Source organism: Ovis aries, chromosome 10 (assembly GCF_016772045.2).
Source record: "Ovis aries strain OAR_USU_Benz2616 breed Rambouillet chromosome 10, ARS-UI_Ramb_v3.0, whole genome shotgun sequence".
In the NCBI taxonomy this organism is placed as follows: Eukaryota; Metazoa; Chordata; class Mammalia; order Artiodactyla; family Bovidae; genus Ovis; species Ovis aries.
This window is the reverse complement of record NC_056063.1, coordinates 13,748,511-13,766,540: the sequence shown is the minus strand read 5'-3', so window position 1 is coordinate 13,766,540 and position 18,030 is coordinate 13,748,511. Positions and strand designations below refer to the sequence as shown.

The 18,030-nt window shown below is 46.8% G+C and overlaps 1 protein-coding gene across 6 annotated transcripts in view; it reads left to right on the top strand.

Moving 5' to 3' along the window:
- ENOX1 (ecto-NOX disulfide-thiol exchanger 1) overlaps window positions 1-18,030 on the top strand; it is a 658,121-nt gene that overhangs the window by 627,408 nt on the left and 12,683 nt on the right. For all 6 annotated transcript variants that reach the window (XM_027973532.3, XM_060394299.1, XM_042254658.2 and 3 more), the window contains one exon: window positions 10,714-10,799. In XM_027973532.3, coding sequence (XP_027829333.1) covers window positions 10,714-10,799 — 86 coding nt within the window. The remainder of the gene's footprint in view (window positions 1-10,713; window positions 10,800-18,030) is intronic.

The window sequence follows — 18,030 nt, the reverse complement described above, 5'->3', positions numbered from 1 at the left end:
CATCTGAATTGGAATGTTCCCCCTAACACATGGGTATTAGAAAGCAGATGAAGGAGCTATGGATAAAAACACTTATAGAAGGTTGAGTGGCAACTTTTTGGTGTTTTCAGTGAAAAGGGTTAAGGCTTTATTTAGGCTGCACCTGAGAAAGGGAATCTAGGGAGTATGTTCTTGTCTGAAAGCTACTGACCATAGAGAATGAGTCATCGACCGAAATCTTGTTTCCGTGACACAAACGTCCATATCAATAAACCGACAAACTCTTGTCCAGAGCCTATGTAAAAATTACCAGTTTCATTGTGGAAAAGGGCTTCCCTGGTGGCTCAGACGGTAAAGAATCTGCCTGCAATGCAGGAGACCTGGGTTCGATCCCTGGGTTGGGAAGATCCCCTGGAAAAGGGAATGGCAACCCACTCCAGGATTCTTGCCTGAAAAATTCCATGGACGGGGAGCCTAGTGGGCTACAGTCCATGGGATCACGAAGAGTCAGACACAACTGAGCAACTAACACTTTGTCCTGTGGAAAAGAATCATCTGAGCAGGCTGTTTAATCGGCAGAGTCTTTGTCCTCATGCCCAGTTCAGTTCAGTTCAGTCGCTCAGTCGTGTCCGACTCTTTGCGACCCCATGAATCGCAGCACGCCAGGCCTCCCTGACCATCACCATCTCCCGGAGTTCACTCAGACTCACGTCCATCAAGTCAGTGATGCCATCCAGCCATCTCATCCTCTGTTGTCCCCTTCTCCTCCTGCCCCCAATCCCTCCCAGCATCAGAGTCTTTTCCAATGAGTCAACTCTTCCCATGAAGTGGCCAGAGTACTGGAGCTTCAGCTTTAGCATCATTCCTTCCAAAGAACACCCAGGGCTGATCTCCTTCAGAATGGACTGGTTGGATCTCCTTGCAGTCCAAGGGACTCTCAAGAGTCTTCTCCAACACCACAGTTCAAAAGCATCAATTCTTCAGCGCTCAGCCTTTTTCACAGTCCAACTCTCACATCCATACATGACCACAGGAAAAACCATAGCCTTGACTAGACGGACCTTAGTCGGCAAAGTAGTGTCTCTGCTTTTGAATGTGCTATCTAGGTTGGTCATAACTTTTCTTCCAAGGAGTAAGTGTCTTTTAATTTCATGGCTGCAGTCACCATCTGCAGTGATTTTGGAGCCCAAAAAATAAAGTCTGACACTTTTCCCACTGTTTCCCCATCTATTTCCCATGAACTGATGGGACCAGATGCCAGATCTTCATTTTCTGAATGTTGAGCTTTAAGCCAACTTTTCACTCTCCTCTTTCACTTTCGTCAAGACGCTTTTTAGCTCCTCTTCACTTTCTGCCATAAGGTTCGGTTTATTGTGAGACTAACATCTGAGGTGGTACTGAAGCAGGCACCTCTGGGTCTGTTTCAGGAACTAGCGGCCTACCATGTGCCAAGATGTGTGTTAGCTGATGGCGCTGATGAGACGAGCTCTCCCCTCGAGCACTTTATAGACTAACGAGAAAGAAAGTAGTCGGTGACGATGGAAGTCAAATCAGAAACACAGCCAAGGAGCTGCTTCTGCTGCAGATGCCTTTTGGGATGAAAGGACAGTTGAGGGCGTCCTACAGGATGGATAGAGTTCCTCTGGATAGATGGGGAGTTTCCAAGGCCAGTTCAGACACAAGGAGCAACTTACTGAAAGAGCCAAGTGCTGTCTCAGCAGTTTAGTTAAAAATGAGACAGACATATATACTATCAATGCTGCATATATACTATCGATGCTACATATAAAACAGATAACTAATGAGAATGTATTGTACAGTGTGAAAAGTGTTAGTCGCTCAGTCATGTCCAACTCTTCATGACCCTGTGGACTGTAGCCCACCAGGCTCCTCTGTCCGTGGAATTCTTTAGGCAAGAATACTAGAGTGGGTTGTCATTCCCTTCTCCAGGGCATCTTCCCCACCCCAGGGATCGAACCCGGGTCTCCTGCATTGCAGGCAGATTCTTGACTGTTGGCGCCAGACCTGCAATAATATTGTATAGCATAAGAAAGTCTGCTTAATGCACTTTGGTGACCTGAATGGAAAGGAAGTCCGAAAAGGAGGGAATGTATGTATACATGGGGTTGATTCATTGTGCTGTACAGCAGAAACACAACATTGTATAGCGACTATACTCCAATAAAAATTAATTTTAAAATTAAGGGAGAAAGACACTGTTTTAAAAAGCTGTCTGAGATCCGGTATTATAATCAACAAATAAGTGGGAAAACCTACTTTTTGGACAATTAAAGGTTTTTTAAATCCCAGGGCGCTGAGAAACATTAGACCAAAGGCCGGAAGTGTTTGATCAGCCTTCTGCCACCCACTCCCCGTCTTGCCTCTCTCCACTTCTCATAAATGCTTTGTCCCTCTGCAGCCGCCCACAGGCAACTGTCCCCAGCGGCTTAGGGGGAGACCCAGATTTCACATAACCCCTCCCTGCTGACTCCCCAGACTGCTGGTTAGGCCTCTACTGATTTCCAGCAAGATATGACTGCGTCTAAGGACAGCTATTCTTCTGCAGAGCTAAGCCTTCTGGAGACAGATCTAAAAGAATATTGCAGCAATTTATGTCAGAGTGCCCTGCCTATGTTTTCCTCTAGTTTTATAGTACCCAGTCTTAAATTTAGTCTTGAATCCATCTTGAGTTTATTTTTGTGTACGATGTTGGAGAATGTTCTAATTTCACCTTTTACATGTAGGTGTTCCAGTTTTCCCAGCATCACTTGTTAAAGAGACTGTCTTTATTCCATTATATAGTCTTGTCTCGCTTGTTGCAGATTAGTTGGCCGTGAGTGTGTGGGTTTCTTTCCGGGCTTTCTATTCTGTCCCATTGATCTATGTTTGTTTTGATGCCAGTATCAGTACAATTTTAAAAAATAGGAGTCCATAAGAGAAAAGCTTCCCTGGTGGCTCAGATGCTAAAGCATCTGCCTGCAATGCGGGAGACCCATGTTCAATCCCTGGGTCAGGAAGATGCCCTGGAGAAGGAAATGGCAACCCACTCCAGTATTCTTGCCTGGGAAATCCCATGGTCGGAGAAGCCTGATAGGCTGTAGTCCTTGGGGTCGCAAAGAGTCGGACATGTCTGAGCAACTTCACTTTCTTTCACTAAGAGAAAAAGAAATCCGTGTATTACATTGAGGTATGTTCCCTCTGTACCCACTTTCTAGAGTTTTTATCATGAATTGATGTTGAATTTTATCAAAAGCTTTTTCCTGCACCTATGGTAGTCTTTGTTAATGTGATATATCACATTGATTGATTTTCAGATACTGAAATCTCCTTGCATCCCTGGGATTAATCCCACTTGATCATGGTGTATGATATTTTTAATATATTGTTAGAGTTGGTTTGCTAGTATTTTGTTGAGAATTTTCGTATCTATGCTCATGAGTGATATTGGCCTGTAGTTGTCTTATCTTGTAGTTCTTTGCCTGGTTTTGGTGTCAGAGTGATTGTGACTTCATAGAATGAGTTTGGAAGTGTTAGGTCCTCTGCAGTTTCTTTCTAATAGTTTCCGAAGGCTAACTGTTAACTCTTCTCTAAATGGTAGAAGTCACTTGTGAAGCCATCTGGCCTGGACTTTCGTTTGCTGGGAGTTTAATTCTGACTCAGTTACAGGCCTGGTCATTGACCTGTTAACATTTTCTGTTTCTCCCTGGTTCAGTCTTTGGAGATTGTACTTTTAGTTCTAAGAATTTGTCCACTTCTTGTAGATTTTCCATTTTATTGGTATATATAGCTGCTCATAGTAGTCTCTTATGATCCTTGGTATTTATGTGGTGAAGGCTATAACTTCTCCTCTCTCATATCTTATTTTATTGACTTGCACCCTCTTTTTTTCTTGGTGAGTCTGGCTCAAGGTTTATCCGTTTTGTTTATGTTTTCAAAGAGCCAGCTTTTTGTTGTTCTTTTTAAGCCTCTATTTCATTTATTTCTGCTCTGATCTTTATGATTTCCTTCCTTCTACTAACTCTGGGTTTTGTTTATTATTCTTGCTCTAGTTGCTTTAGGTGTAAGTTTAGGTTATTTGAGATTTTTTTGTTTCCTGAAGTAAACCTGTATCATGATAAAATTCCCTCTTAGAACTGTTTGTGCTGCATTCCGTAGGTTTTGGAGCATCGTGTTTTCGTTTTGTTTCCAGGTATCTTTTTAAATTTCTTCTGTGATTTCTTCAGTGATCCAGGGGTTGTTGCAAATGCTTCTAATTTGTCTGCCAGTTTCCCTTTTGTCTGTTTGCTGTACAGGTGCTTGAATGAAATTGTTAAAACGTGATTCAGTTCACATCGTGTCCCTGCTTAGAACCTTCCGTTAGCTTCCTGCTGCATTTAGAGCTCCATCCAGCCTCCTGAAGCGGGGGCCCTGTGTGGTCTGGCCCCCCACCCACCTCTGAGTGCACACTGGGTCGCTCCCCAGCCACGTGTGTTCCTGCCACCTCGTTCCCACCTCAGGCCCTTTGCATGTGCTGTCGCCTCTCCCTGAGTCATCTTCCCCCGGCTCACTGTAGCTGACTCCTCACCTGGCCCTAGGCAAGCTCACCTTCATCGACCTCCTGTAAAGCAGCCCTCCTCCAAGCGTGGGGCCACTCCCAGCGCTGTCCTATTACCTATTTTTTTCTACACTGTGTTCACCATCTGAAAGTATCTCCTTTTTTTTTTTTTTTTTTTTATTTTTGGCTGTGCTGGGTGGGTCTTTGTTGCTGCACGTGGACCAGCTGCAGCGAGCAGAGCTGCTCTCTAGTTGTGGGGTGCAGGCTCCTCTCTGTGCTGGCTTCTCTTGGCTGCAGAACAGGCCCTAGGGTGCAGGGGCCTCAGCAGTTGCAGCCTGTGGGCCCAGCAGTCGTGGCTCATGGGCTTAGCTGCTCCGAGGCATGTGGAATCTTTCTGGACCAGGGATTGAACACATGTCCCCGGCACTGGCAGGCAGATTCCCAAAGACTGGACCACAAGGGAAGTCCTCTTTTTATTTTTAATCTTTGTGTTTATCATCTGTGTTGCTTAAGTAGAAAATTAGTTCTCCAAGAGCAGGAACCTTGTCTGTCTGTGCAATGCAATACTCCCTCGGACTTGGTACCCAAATGCTGCTAAGGAAATGAATCCATACAGATCTAACTGAAATGCTGCTCCCTTGCTCTTAGCGAGGTCTGAAATCAAGAATGGGCTAGATGACTTCAGTGGGAAAAGCTGCAAACGTCTCAATGTGCCTGTTTAAATGGGTCTTCCTCGTGAGGGATTTGCTACATGGTGTATAGAGCTGGCTTGTGTTTCTTTATAAGCTAGGCCCTGAGCTGTGTTGAAAATCCAAGAGTACTGATAGCCTCCTCTGTTTCTTCCTAATTTTCTTAAATTAGCTACTTAGAGTTGTGCTTTCCACTGTTGGGAAATCCAGTCTTAAACGTGGAGACCTTACTTCTCCATGGATCGAACCAAGACCAGCTGTTGAATCCATCCCTTTGGACATCCATCAGTTCAGTCTCCAGCCTCAGTTCCTTGTGTTCCTTTTACCAAGCCTTATGGTCTTCATGGTCTTCCAGAGAACCAAAGTTTCCATTTCTGGGTTTATAGATTAGATTTTGATTTATACCTATCATTTTTTTCCAGCCTCAGGAAATCTCCTGGTTCCTTTAAAGGAGGGCTTCCCAGGCGATGGTAGCGGGAAAGAACCCACCTGCCAATGCAGAAGACTTAAGAGACATGGGTTCTGTCCCTGGGTGGGGAAGATCCCCGTGGCAGCTCACTCCAGTACTCTTGCCTGGAGAATCCCCATGGACAGAGAAGCCTGGTGGGCTACAATCCATAGGGTCACAGAGTCGGACACGACTGAAGCAATGTAGCGAGAAGCTTTAGTTGATTATTTAGAAAGCTTCCCTAAGATGAACTGATCCAGAACCAGGGCCTGGAAACTACATGTTCTCAGATGGCATGACTGATGCTTCTGGCAATGCTGCTGGGATGGGCAGGGGAGGAGGGAGGAGGAGGGGGGTGGCGTGCAGGACTTGCCAGAGATGACAACTTGCGTTTCCCATTTCTACTGTGTCTCTAGCAATATTGAATAACTTGGTTCCCATCCAGAGGAAAAGCTTGGAGAACCATTATTTAACTTCCTACTGTGTCTCAGAGGTTAAAGCATCTGCCTCTAATGTGGGAGACCTGGGTTCGATCCCTGGGTTGGGAAGACCCCCTGGAGAAGGAAATGGCAACCCACTCCAGTATTCTTGCCTGGAGAATCTCATGGACGGAGGAGCCTGGTGGGCTACAGTCCACGGGGTCGCAAAGAGTTGGACACGACTGAGCGACTTAACTTTCTTTTGGCCCCACAGGTATCTAGTGACAACTCCTTAAACTTTTATAAAGAAAAGCTAATGGCTTGTTAATATCAGCTACCACTAAGATGGTTCTAAATACTCTCCTAGGGAAAAAGACTAATGTCTGGATTAGGGTCTCTAATCTGACTTTAGAGACATATCTAGAAATCACATGAGCATCTTCCCTCTTAGCTTTATGAGCAAAATAGTTTCAGTAAGAAGTTTCTGCACCCAAAATATCCAGGTTACTCTCTCGAATCCTTAAGAACATGAGTGAAGGGCAGGAATCACTGATGAACAGCACCGCAAAGTTGTCTGCTTTTGAGAAAGTATGATATCATTAGGGAGTACTGGTACCAATTTTTAAGGTTCTTATTTCTCCTCATTTATCAATAACAGAACAGTAGAAATGTTAAAGAAGTATACTAGCTATTCTCAGTTCTAGAGAATAAATTCATTCAAGGTACATCTGATGCTGGGACAGATAGAGGGCAAGAGGAGAAGGGGGTGACAGAGGGTGAGATGGCTAGATAGCATCATCAACTCAATGGACGTGAGTCTGAGCAAGCTCCAGGAGACTGAAGGACAGGGAAGCCTGGCGTGTTGGAGTTCACAGGGTCGCAAAGAGCCGGACATGACTTAGCCACTGAACCACGGTTTTTTTTAACTTATTTCTTTGGCTGCTCCGGGTCTTTTAGTTGTAGCACACGAGATCTTCAATCTTTGAGGCAGCACACTGGATCTAGTTCCCGAGCAGGGATGGAACCCGGGCCCCCTGCATTGGGAGTTCGCAGTCTCAACCACTGCACCACCAGGAAGGCCCCTCAGCATACATTTACTGTAAATGTATACTGTATTCCTGCTGCTGAACCTGAACACACAAATATTGTCGAAGGGCAAAGTTCCTTGGGGATAGAGACCCAAGATTAGGGGCCGAGGGACTGTAAGCAGTGAGGGATGCCAGCATCACAGAGGCAAGAAAAGCAGCCACTCCAGGTCCTCCCATCTCCAGTATCCCTAAATTTCCTCCTTCATATCTTCATCTCTTTAGGCCCAGAGTTGTCAGTCACTCCCCCTCGGTCCCACCCCGCTCTCTTCTAAACCATACTGTCCATCCTGTTGGGGGCATTTAACTTCATGGCACACCCCCAAGGGTATTCACAGGAGAAGCTGGGTTACCCAGGAGATGCTGAGGAGTCTTTGTCCCGTAGGGATATTAATGCGAAAAATGTTGTTTTCCCTTTTTGCTGGAGCCCCTGCAATACCTGTAAGACTTCTCAAGCCCATCCACCTTCTGAGATGCCCCCGTGTCCCATGGGAAGCTCACAGTCCTGTCACCCACAGGCTGCAGCGCCACACCGCTCCCCGTCTCAGCCCCGCCATCTCCCCTGTGCTCGGCTCACAGCAAAGCCGGATCAGTCAGTCTGCTGCCTAAGTGGATGTCCCACCAGGGAAAGGAATGCCCGTCCCCCTCTTGCAGGACCCCTCCAGTCTCTCGAGGCTGCTCTCTTGAGGTACCTCCTTCCTCCCTGGAAGCATCTCATTTGAGAGGAAAAGCAAAGAGCTGCTCACTGGGAACACCCTCGCCTTCCCACAGAGCCAGCACTGACTGCCCCTCCCTTCCCTGTCCTCCGCCTTTCCCCCTTACAGGGGGCAGGGGTCTGCCCACCATTTGTCAGAAGCTCTCTGTGGAAAGCAGTGGACATAGAACCACTCGTCCTCAGCCTGGGACAGCGGAGAAGCACCACTCACCATCCTGAAATAGAAGCAATTCTCCCATGAGAATTCTGTCCCCTCTCTCCCACCTAAGGAATACAAATATCAAAGTATTATTTTTTTTTAAGACTTCTAATTTACTTTCTAAGTAAATCATTCACAAGCTTCTATACTGGTGACAGAATTACTTACAATGCCACCTCACCAGATTTGAGAATTCCAGGCACAGGGAGATAGTTCAAACACAAATTAGCAAATGAAGCGGTAGGAGAGGGACAAAACAATTCCACTTAAGTATATTAAAAATGGCTGTTTGCCATTAAAAAGAATGAGACAGTGCCATCTGCAGCAACATGGGTGGATCTAGAGACTGTCACACTAAGGGAAGTGTGAAGGAGAAATAGCGCATGACATCCCTTATATGTGGCATCTAAAAGGAAATGATACAGATGAACTTACAACACAGGAAGAGACTCACATGCTTAGAGAGTGAACTTATGGTTGCCTGTACACACTGCTCTATGTAAAATGGATAATCAGCAAGGACCGCTGTAGAGCACATGGAACTCTGCTCAATATTATGTGGCAGCCTGGCTGGGAGGGAAGTTAGGGGCTGGATGGATACATATATATATAGATGGCTGAACCCCTTGCTGTTCACCTGAAACTATCGTGACATTTTTAATCAGCTGAACCCCAACACAAAATAAAAAGGTTTTAAAAATGGCTGTTTGCCACTTAGATTAACACTACCATTGCTCCCCGCTATCTGAAACCGCTCAGTGGCATTTCAGAGGGCTCCAGAGCTCTAGTCCTTTATGTCTCAGCACAGAAAGAATTCAGCAAGAGGCAAAGTGATGGATAAGAAGTGATTCACTAGAATACTTCACATGCGAGGCTTACAAGCAGGTGGGCAAGAGGTTGCGAGCCCCAAGGACTTAGAGGGCTACAGTTTATGATCAAAGGAAAAGTAGGGAGCGGGAAAGGACTACCTTCTTCCTCATTCTTGAGTAGACATTACGCTTCCATCATCAGTTCCTCCTCTTTGTTGGTGGAGAGGGGGGACATTTCCTTGTACCTCATGATCCAAGGAGGTTACTGTCGTGGCAGTATGGAAAAAATTATTTCAGGTCTCAGTACAATGAGGATCTTTCACTTTGAAATGACACCTTTCCATAAATTATTTTTTAGGTGTGCAGAGAGCATAGATGTCCTAGAGGTCATTAATTTATAGGGGTCTCCCATACTTTTTCCTTTACCTACAGTCCCCTAGTGGGATTAACTATTTAATCAACTATTCTGTCCCTTTACTCCATCCCTAACTTATCATCACCATTATTTCAGAGAAGGACATAATATCAGAATAAAACAGTAGCTCTTTGTATTTCAGGGAAAAGGTCACTCTCTGAAAACTGAGACTTTAGCTTTATGGAAAAGTGCTTCTATGTTCCTCATTTCACTGTGCAAGAAATCACCCACTAACGTGCTCTGAGGACAGGCCTTAAGGGTACTTGTGTAGACCTCTTGGTTCTCTGTTCCCAGCCTAAGGATAAACTGGGAATTTTTTCTTTAAAAACTGACACTCATCTGGGGCATTCCAAGCATCTCACGGGAGCTCAGAGGACCATGAGATCCTATCCCAGGGCAGCCCCAGGACACCCTGCAGTTGGTACGATGACCAAGCGCAGTGTCGCATACCAGTGTGGGTCTTTCCTTTGACCGTTGGCTCTCAAGCACCAAAACATCCCAATAAACAGAACATCAGGGGGCTCATCCTCAAACGTGATTCATCTCAAAGCCTGTTTCAAAGAGAAGCCAAAAACATCAGTCTGAACACGGTTTCTTAATAAACAGGAGTGTACAGCCTGTGGGGTCAACGGTCTCGTTTTCACTGTTTTGATTTTGGATGTAGGAGTGGGGAGGGTAGGAGGGTGATGCTCTTCCTTCAGCCCTAACCCCGACATTCAGCTTTTCATTCGTCAGTGCAATGTTGACAGTTGAATTTCACGATGGAAAAAGCCCTCTGATTTATAATCAGACTCCAGCCAAACCATCCATTCCCAGGCCTTTTAAAATGATCTTGTAAATTACAGCAGAGAGGGGAGAGCGGGCTGGCTCCCTTGAAACAACAGCAACAGCCAGGGGGAAATAGCAGAGGATTTGTGCTTCCTTCAGTGGCAGTGAGGGAAAAGAGGGACTAAATATTTCCTGTAACTAGCAGGGGTAATTACCAGGGGAATTGGAGGCAGTGTGCTCTCTGACACAGCCGCAGGAGCCATTTTCATATTGCGAAGTCCACCGAGAGGAAGAAAGGGGAGGAAGGGGATCACTTGATCCTTCCAATAACTACAATTTTATATTGGTAAATCAAGCATAAAATTGGTAGTTGAAATGCTGCCAGAAACCTCTGTTTGGAAATACCTTTATTCATTTGTGTATTTTCTCAGTCTCGCTTTTCTAACACTGTCATTCTAGGAGAAAGTGTTCTGTTGGCCCCGCTACTATTACTGTCTTCAAAACAGGCTATTACTGAATGCTTGCCGACCGCGGATACAAGGGGCAAGACCACACCTCGGCCCTGACAAAGCTGTCACTGGGGTCAGATGACAATATTCTCCTGAGATTTTTACTTGCCTCTCGGTAACAGCCGTTTGCCCTCTTCATTTCAGGCATCATATCCACGTTTCTCCACGTCCATCCTTTCGGAGCCAATATAGAGTATCTCTGGTCATACATGCAGCAGCTGGATTCCAAGGTAAGTCCTTTTTCTCAGCTGGCATTGCGAAAACTTAGGACGCTGGTTGCTGGCTGCAGGTTGAACCCATGGGATCTGTGTTAGGGATATAATAGCGGATGGAGGTCTGTCTGTACTTCGTCACAAGAACTCAGTTTTTGGCAGAGAATGTCTTCTTTTCCTTGCTTTTGTCCCTGTAGAAAGAAAAGCAGTTATCGAAAATGACACTGACTTTCAGCAGACATCAGATGACTTTGAGCAGCATATGAGGGATTTGAAAGTGCAGTTTGGTTTGAAAGTCCCCACAACAAGGGAGATACAGGGTCAGAGCAGCGCATTACCCTTTGGCCGTGTCCTCCCGGAACTCTATGCTAAGGGCTCAACACAATAGAGGAAAATCAACTCAAATTACATAAGATCTGATAGAACTCTCAAGAATACTGTGTTAGCGGTGGTATTTAGCATCATTCCCCAAATGGAAAAACAAATGACTACAAAAGTTCTTCTCAGCTATGCACCTTGAGAGGCACACCCAGCTCAGGACATCACGCCTCTCTTCTCAGAGGCTAGTTTCCCTCCTCTGCAGACAGCTGTGCTCCTAGCCCATGGAGGCGATTGTGCGCCAAAAAAGAAGGGACAAAAAGCTCAATGTAAGTATCAGATCCCGGTGAACGGTGAGAGGGGCCTCTGGCCTCTGTTGAAATAAGTTCAGTCGCTCAGGCATGTCTGACTCTGCGACCCCATGGACTGCAGCATGCCAGGCCTCCCTGTCCATCACCAAGTCCCGGAGTCCACCCAAACTCATGTCCATTGAGTTGAATCAATTCTTTGGCGCTCAGCTTTCTTTATAGTCCAACTCTCACATCCATACACGACTACTGGAAAAGCCATAGCTTTGACTAGACAGACCTTTGTCGGCAGAGTAATGTCTCTGCTTTTTAATTTGCTGTCTAGGTTGGTCATAACTTTTCTTCCAAGGAGTAAGTGTCTTTTAATTTCACGGCTGCAGTCACCATCTGCAGTGATTTTGGAGTGATTTTGCAGTGATTTATTCACTGTCGAAATAAAGCGGTGGCATTCACCAGGACGGCCTCAGGCAGCCCTGGAAGGGACAGAGATGCTGGGCCTGTCCCTGGGCGGCCTGCCAAGTGTCCTGCTGGGAAGGCCAATGGAAATAAGCAAGTCTTACGTTGAGGGCAGCAAGGTTCATGGGGGGTACAGGACCGGGCCCGTGGCCTGCAGCTCTCTGACCTCAGCACATGTCAGTCATGCTGACTCTCCAGTGGTCAGGATCAACTGTAGGGCTGCACTGTCGTCTTGCCTTGATGCAGATGATCCAACCAGTGCACGAGCCCGCAAACAAGCGACCTTGCTCATGGGCCTTACGCGTCACCTTCGAGAGAAATCAGCTGGAACAAAAGGTGGTTTGCAGTCGTAGAGATCCATGCCCTCTTGAGTCTCCCACCGCTGGGGACAGGGTAGACCATCCCTGTGGAAGGAGGGGATTGTCAGGGTCTTTCTGTAACTTTTTCCAAAAGATGATTTTGTTTTGGCGGTGCTGGGTCTTCACTGCTGCGCGGGCTTTGTCTAGCTGGCGGCAGGTGGGGGCCCCCCTTGCTGCCGTGTTGAGTCCTCTCACTGCTGTAGCTTCTCTTACTGCCGAGCGTGGGCTCTCAGGAGCATGGGCTTCAGTAGCTGCGGTTCCCGGATCTAGAGCACAGCCTCAGGAGTTACGGCGCACGGGCTTAGTGGCTCTGCAGCATCTGGGATCTCCCGGGTCCAGAGATCAAACTCACATCTCCTCCGCTGGCGGGTGGATTCTTTACCACTGAGCCACCAGGGAAGCTGAGTGATTGGGAGAGTCTCGATATTCAGAATCATGACACTGCCCTCCCTGTGGTCTCCCCTCACTTGGATGGGGTTGGGCTCGAGGTACAGCAAACACTCTTGTGAATTCAGAAGAGGAGGAGGAGAAGCAATACAATGTCCTTTGTTGAAAGCAGCCTTTGAAGGGCTTCTTGGCTGTGCTTTCCTTCTCCAGTGTCATCCTTCCAGATATCACCACTACCTTTGTCTGGAGGAGTAAATGAAATACCGCCCGCACCAGTGTTCTTGGCATAGAATGAGCCCTCAAGAAATGATTTCTATTGTTGCTAGCATCCTTCCCTCGGACTGTTGACATTTCTCTCCTCCCCTTTCTAGGAACCCACTTGTTAGCCGTGTAATCATGGCAGGGCACTAGTCCCCTCTGCCCCGTCAGTGCATGTCAACGTGTGCACCCGTGAGGTGTGTGTGAGCGTGTGCACGGACGTCCAGGCATAGTCACTTACTTGACAGTGAGCAGCTCAGGAGTTCTTGCTCCACTCTCACCCTCAAAGCAGGGCCCGTCACCCCCTTGCTCAGCTGAGATGGTCTCCCTCACTGAGGAGAGAATTCGCACACCTGGCCTCTGGCCCTTGGATGGTGGACTTTTCCAGAAGGGGAATTCCATTTCCTCTCATAGTTTCATTTTAGAAGGCAGCATTACACTCACAGAGAAAACACACGGCGCCTCCTCCAGACAGTCCTCCATCTCCTGGCTCAAATGCTCAGTGGGACTGTCAAATTCTTTCCTCATGCCTGAGGTAAAAGCATATAGATATATAAACATTCAGTGCAGTTCAGTTCAGTCGCTCAGTCGTGTCAGACTCTTTGCGACCCCATGAATCGTAGCACGCCAGGCCTCCCTGTCCGTCACCAAGTTCACTCAAAGTCACGTCCATCGAGTCCGTGATGCCATCCAGCCGTCTCATCCTCTGTCATCCCCTCCTCCTCCTGCCCCTAATCCCTTCCAGCATCAGAGTCTTTTCCAATGAGTCAGCTCTTCACATCAGGTGGCCAAAGTATTGGAGTTTCAGCCTCAGCATCAGTCCTTCCAAAGAACACCCAGGACTGATCTCCTTTAGGATGGACTGGTTGGATCTCCTTACAGTCCAAGGGACTCTCAAGAGTCTTCTCCAGCACCACAGTTCAAAAGCATCAATTCTTCAGTGCTCAGCTTTCTTCACCGTCCGACTCTCACATCCATACATGACCACTGGAAAAACCATAGCCTTGATTAGACGGACCTTTGTTGGCAAAGTAATATCTCTGCTTTTGAATATGCTGTCTAGGTTGGCCATAACTTTCCTTCCAAGGAATAAGCCTCTTTTAATTGCATGGCTGCAATCACCATCTTCAGTGATTTTGGAGCCCCCCAAAATAAAGTCTGACACTGTTTCCCGTTTCCCCATCTATTTCCCATGAAGTGATGGGACCAGATGCCATAATCTTAGTTTTCTGAATGTTGAGCTTTAAGCCAACCTTTTCACTCTCCTATATATAAACATGTATTTATATAAATATACATATTATATAAATATTTATACATAAATATATCAATATACATAAATATTCAAATCTATACATAGATATTACAATATATAAATATTTATACATAAATATTAAAAATATAAAATATACGTAAATACAAAACATATAAAATATTTATACATAAGTATAAACATAAATATTTATACATAAATATAAAACATTTTAATATTTATATATAAAATTTAAATATGGCACCCCACTCCAGTACTCTTGTCTGGAAAATCCCACGGACAGAGGTGCCTGGTAGGCTACAGTCCATGGGGTCGCAAAGAGTCGGATACGACTGAGCGACTTCACTTTCACTTTTACTTTATATTAAAAAAAAATGTTCTGACTAAAACTCCTGGGTGCCAGGGACTGGACCAAATATTCTTTCTAACCCAGTGAGGCTGAGAGGGTATTTAAGACTTAATCCAGAGAGCAGATTACGGCTCTAGACGGGAATCCCACAGCCTCAGAATCTCAGCAGATAGTAAACGACAAGCGGTTTGTCCTCTGAGTGCCCTCCAGGGCCCTGTCGCCACATTTGCTACCGGGAGGCTCAGGACCCAGAGGGCCACGGCCCTGCCGCTGACATTCTCCTGCACAGCAGCCTGGTTAATCCTGTTAATTAATCCTGGTTAGTTCCTGGCGCCGGCTCTGGTTAGTCAGGACAAGCTGAGGGTCACAGTCCCCCCGAGTTTTGGTGAATGTTGCGTGAAGATGGGGAGTTCAGCCTGGCTCCCGCAGCTCAGGATGCTTGCTGACTCTAGTGAGAGGGCTCCTGCTTTTTATCATTTGCTCCTGTGGTTGTTCACCTGGCTGCGCTGAGTCTTAGCTACAACACGCGGGATCTTCGCTGCATCGTGCAGAATCTCTCACTGGCGGCGCGTGGACTCTCTAGTTGTGGCATTTGGGCTCAGAAGTTGCAGCACATGGGTTTAGTTGCTCTGTGGCATGTGGGATCTTAATCCCCTGACCAGGGATTGAACCCGAGTCCCCTGCATGACAAGGTGGATTTTTTAACCACTGGACCACCAAGGGAAGTCCTGAGAGGGCTTTGTAGAAATTCCACTTAGCACAGTATGGTTTCCTTGAGATCAGACAGAGTCACCATCACCACTGCTGTTAAGCTAACATTTCGATTCTGCCTTGCCGTTTTGATGGGCTTTCCTGGTGGCTCAGATGGTACAGAAGGCATTTGCAATAATACAAGATATCTGGGTTAGGTCCCTAGGTCAGAAAGATCCCTGGTGAAGGATACGGCAACTTGCTCCAATATTCTTGCCTGGAGAATCCCATGGATGGAGGAGCCTGGCGGGCTACAATCCATGGGGACACAAAGAGTCAGACACGACTGAGTGACTCAGCACATACATGCAGACAGGAACAAGGAAAGCAGCTTCCGTCCGGCCTGTAGCAGAGCTGTTTTTCTTAGGAGTTCCCTGAAGGCCACAGATGAGGATATGGATGGTCAGAAATGGAAGGAGAGACAGGAATTAATTTAAGTTAGGATGGGCATGTACATTGCACATGGGTCCCTAAAACTGTGTATCCCCAAATAGTCCATTTTCTGGTTAAATACTGTTTCTGCTGCATTTTTTTTTCTTTCCTGCCTCTTCTAAACCACTCACTCTCATTTGCTCAGCTCTCTTGTGTCACAAACATATGATCAAGTCAGAAAGATGCATTCAGAGGAAGACAGTGTCAGGGCGGTTGGGGGGAGATGGCTTCCTGAAGCTTTACTGAGTCAAAACTCGTGCCCCGGGCACAGGCAGGTAAGCTTTTCCAAACAGGCAACACTATCTTGAAAATGCTTTGTGATCAGTACCTAGAATGTCTCACATCAGCCCAGAGCCTTTTGAGCTCACTGGCTCACCCTAAGCCTTGCAGAAGTCACATCTGAGCATCAGCAGATGCATATTTTCTGTCTAACAGTGAAGAGCGGGGAGACCTCTGATCTTCCCCCAATACTGTCTAAGAGATTCAGACCCAGTTAGTTCTCCAAGTGTCTCTGGCTCCCCACCTGCATACCAGCAGCCTCTTCCTAAAACTCACAAAGTGAGAGATTTGATTCGGAAACCAGACTCAATATAATGGGGCCGCAGAGGCTAGTTTTTTTAGAAAGAGCTGCCATCTAGGACATGACACCGTGTTTGGTAACATACTTGGGTGCTCATGACATGCTCGTTTCCCACCAGAGGGGCAAACCATTTGCATCTGTGTACTAGAAGCATTCCTGTGAAATAGATAAAATATCTTGTCAGTTCCAAGGAGGTGCAAAATAGACCTTAATTGGAGAACATTCTTCCCCAGATGATAGCTAGGCAATAAAGTTGGAGAAAATGTTCCAAATAGTGTTTGTGAGATTGCCTACCTGAATAATCTTTTTTTTTTTGTAGATTTTTTTCAGTGTGAACCATTTTTAAAGTCTTTATTGAAAATTGTTGCAATATTGCTTCTGTTTTATGTTTTGGGGGTTTTTTCGGCCGCAAAGCACGTGGAATCTCAGGTGGTTCAGATATAAAGAATCTGCCTGCAGTGCAGGAGACCTGGGTTCAATCCCTGGGTCGGGAAGAGCCCCTGGAGGAAGGCGTGGCAGCCCACTCCAGTATTCTTGCCTGGGGAATCCCATGGACAGAGGAACCTTGTGGGCTACAGTCCATGGGGTTGCAAAGAGTTGGACACGACTCAGCAACCAGCCCTTTCACATGGGATCTTAACTCCCCAACCAGGGCTCGAACCCACTACCCCCTGCACTGGAAGGTGAAGTCTTCACCACTGGGCCACCAGGGAAGTCCCCCTGCCTGAATAATCTTTGATATTACGTATATTCTGGTGTTCTCCTGAGTAGCCGCCTGTCACAGTATGTGAATGAGTGTTCTGTTGCAGACAGGCTATCATGAATGTGTTTTCCAGACGTCACAGCGCCTCTGGAAAGCATGTGGCATAGGAAGCTTTGGAGGTAAGGAGACTTCCATCTGGCGTGTGAAAAGCAGAAAGGGAGTTGCTCATTCACAGCAAGAAATAACTGACTTGGGTACCAGGGACCCAGTGACTGCTTGGTTAAGTCACTGCTTTTTTACAAACTCGGTGCTTTCTACGGAGGAGGCAGAACGGAGAGTGGCCGGGGCACAAAAGAAATTTAAGAAAGGACGCTGCTCTCAAAAAGCTTGTAGTCTAAATGAGGAAATGGTGTATTTACGAAGGAACTTTAGAATCAGAGCTGAGCTAATGAGGTGCTCGCTCGGTAGGGCGGGCAGACAGGGAGCGCAACAGGGGTTGGAGAAGGGCAGTGCGTGTGGATCATGACCAGCAGGGGCGCCCGCGAGCCCGTGCTGGTTCTCATGGCTCCTCTGGGGCGCCTGAGTGGTCCTCACCGCCTCTGTCCCCTTTCTCCCCTCCTTCCTCTCTCCGTTTCCCTCCAGATCTCTCCTCTTCTCCTTCTGGTTCTTTCCTTCTGTGTCTCTCCTTCCTGCTTTCCTGTGCTTTTCCTCGCACCTCCTCGCCTTCCTCCCTGATCCTCTGCCTCCCAGCCCTTCCCTTCTCTTTCCCCCAGGTCCTCACTTGCCTTCCCTATCATCTTTCCCTTTTTCCTCTCCCATTTCCTCCTCTGTGTCCTGCCTCCCTCCCCACCCACACTCTGCATGTCTCTCGGCTAGGATATTCGCTGCAAGGCTTCTGTGTGGCAACACTGTGCCCTGCCCAGGGATGTGAAGGATGAGTAAGATCTCAACGTGCAGGAAAGGCTAACGGTCAGTTCATTCCACAAACAGAAATCTGATTTTTGCTGTTGGCTTCTCTTGACTCTCCAGCCTTGACAAAGCCTATGTGGGTGTCTCTTCAGTCCCCCCAAAAGAAA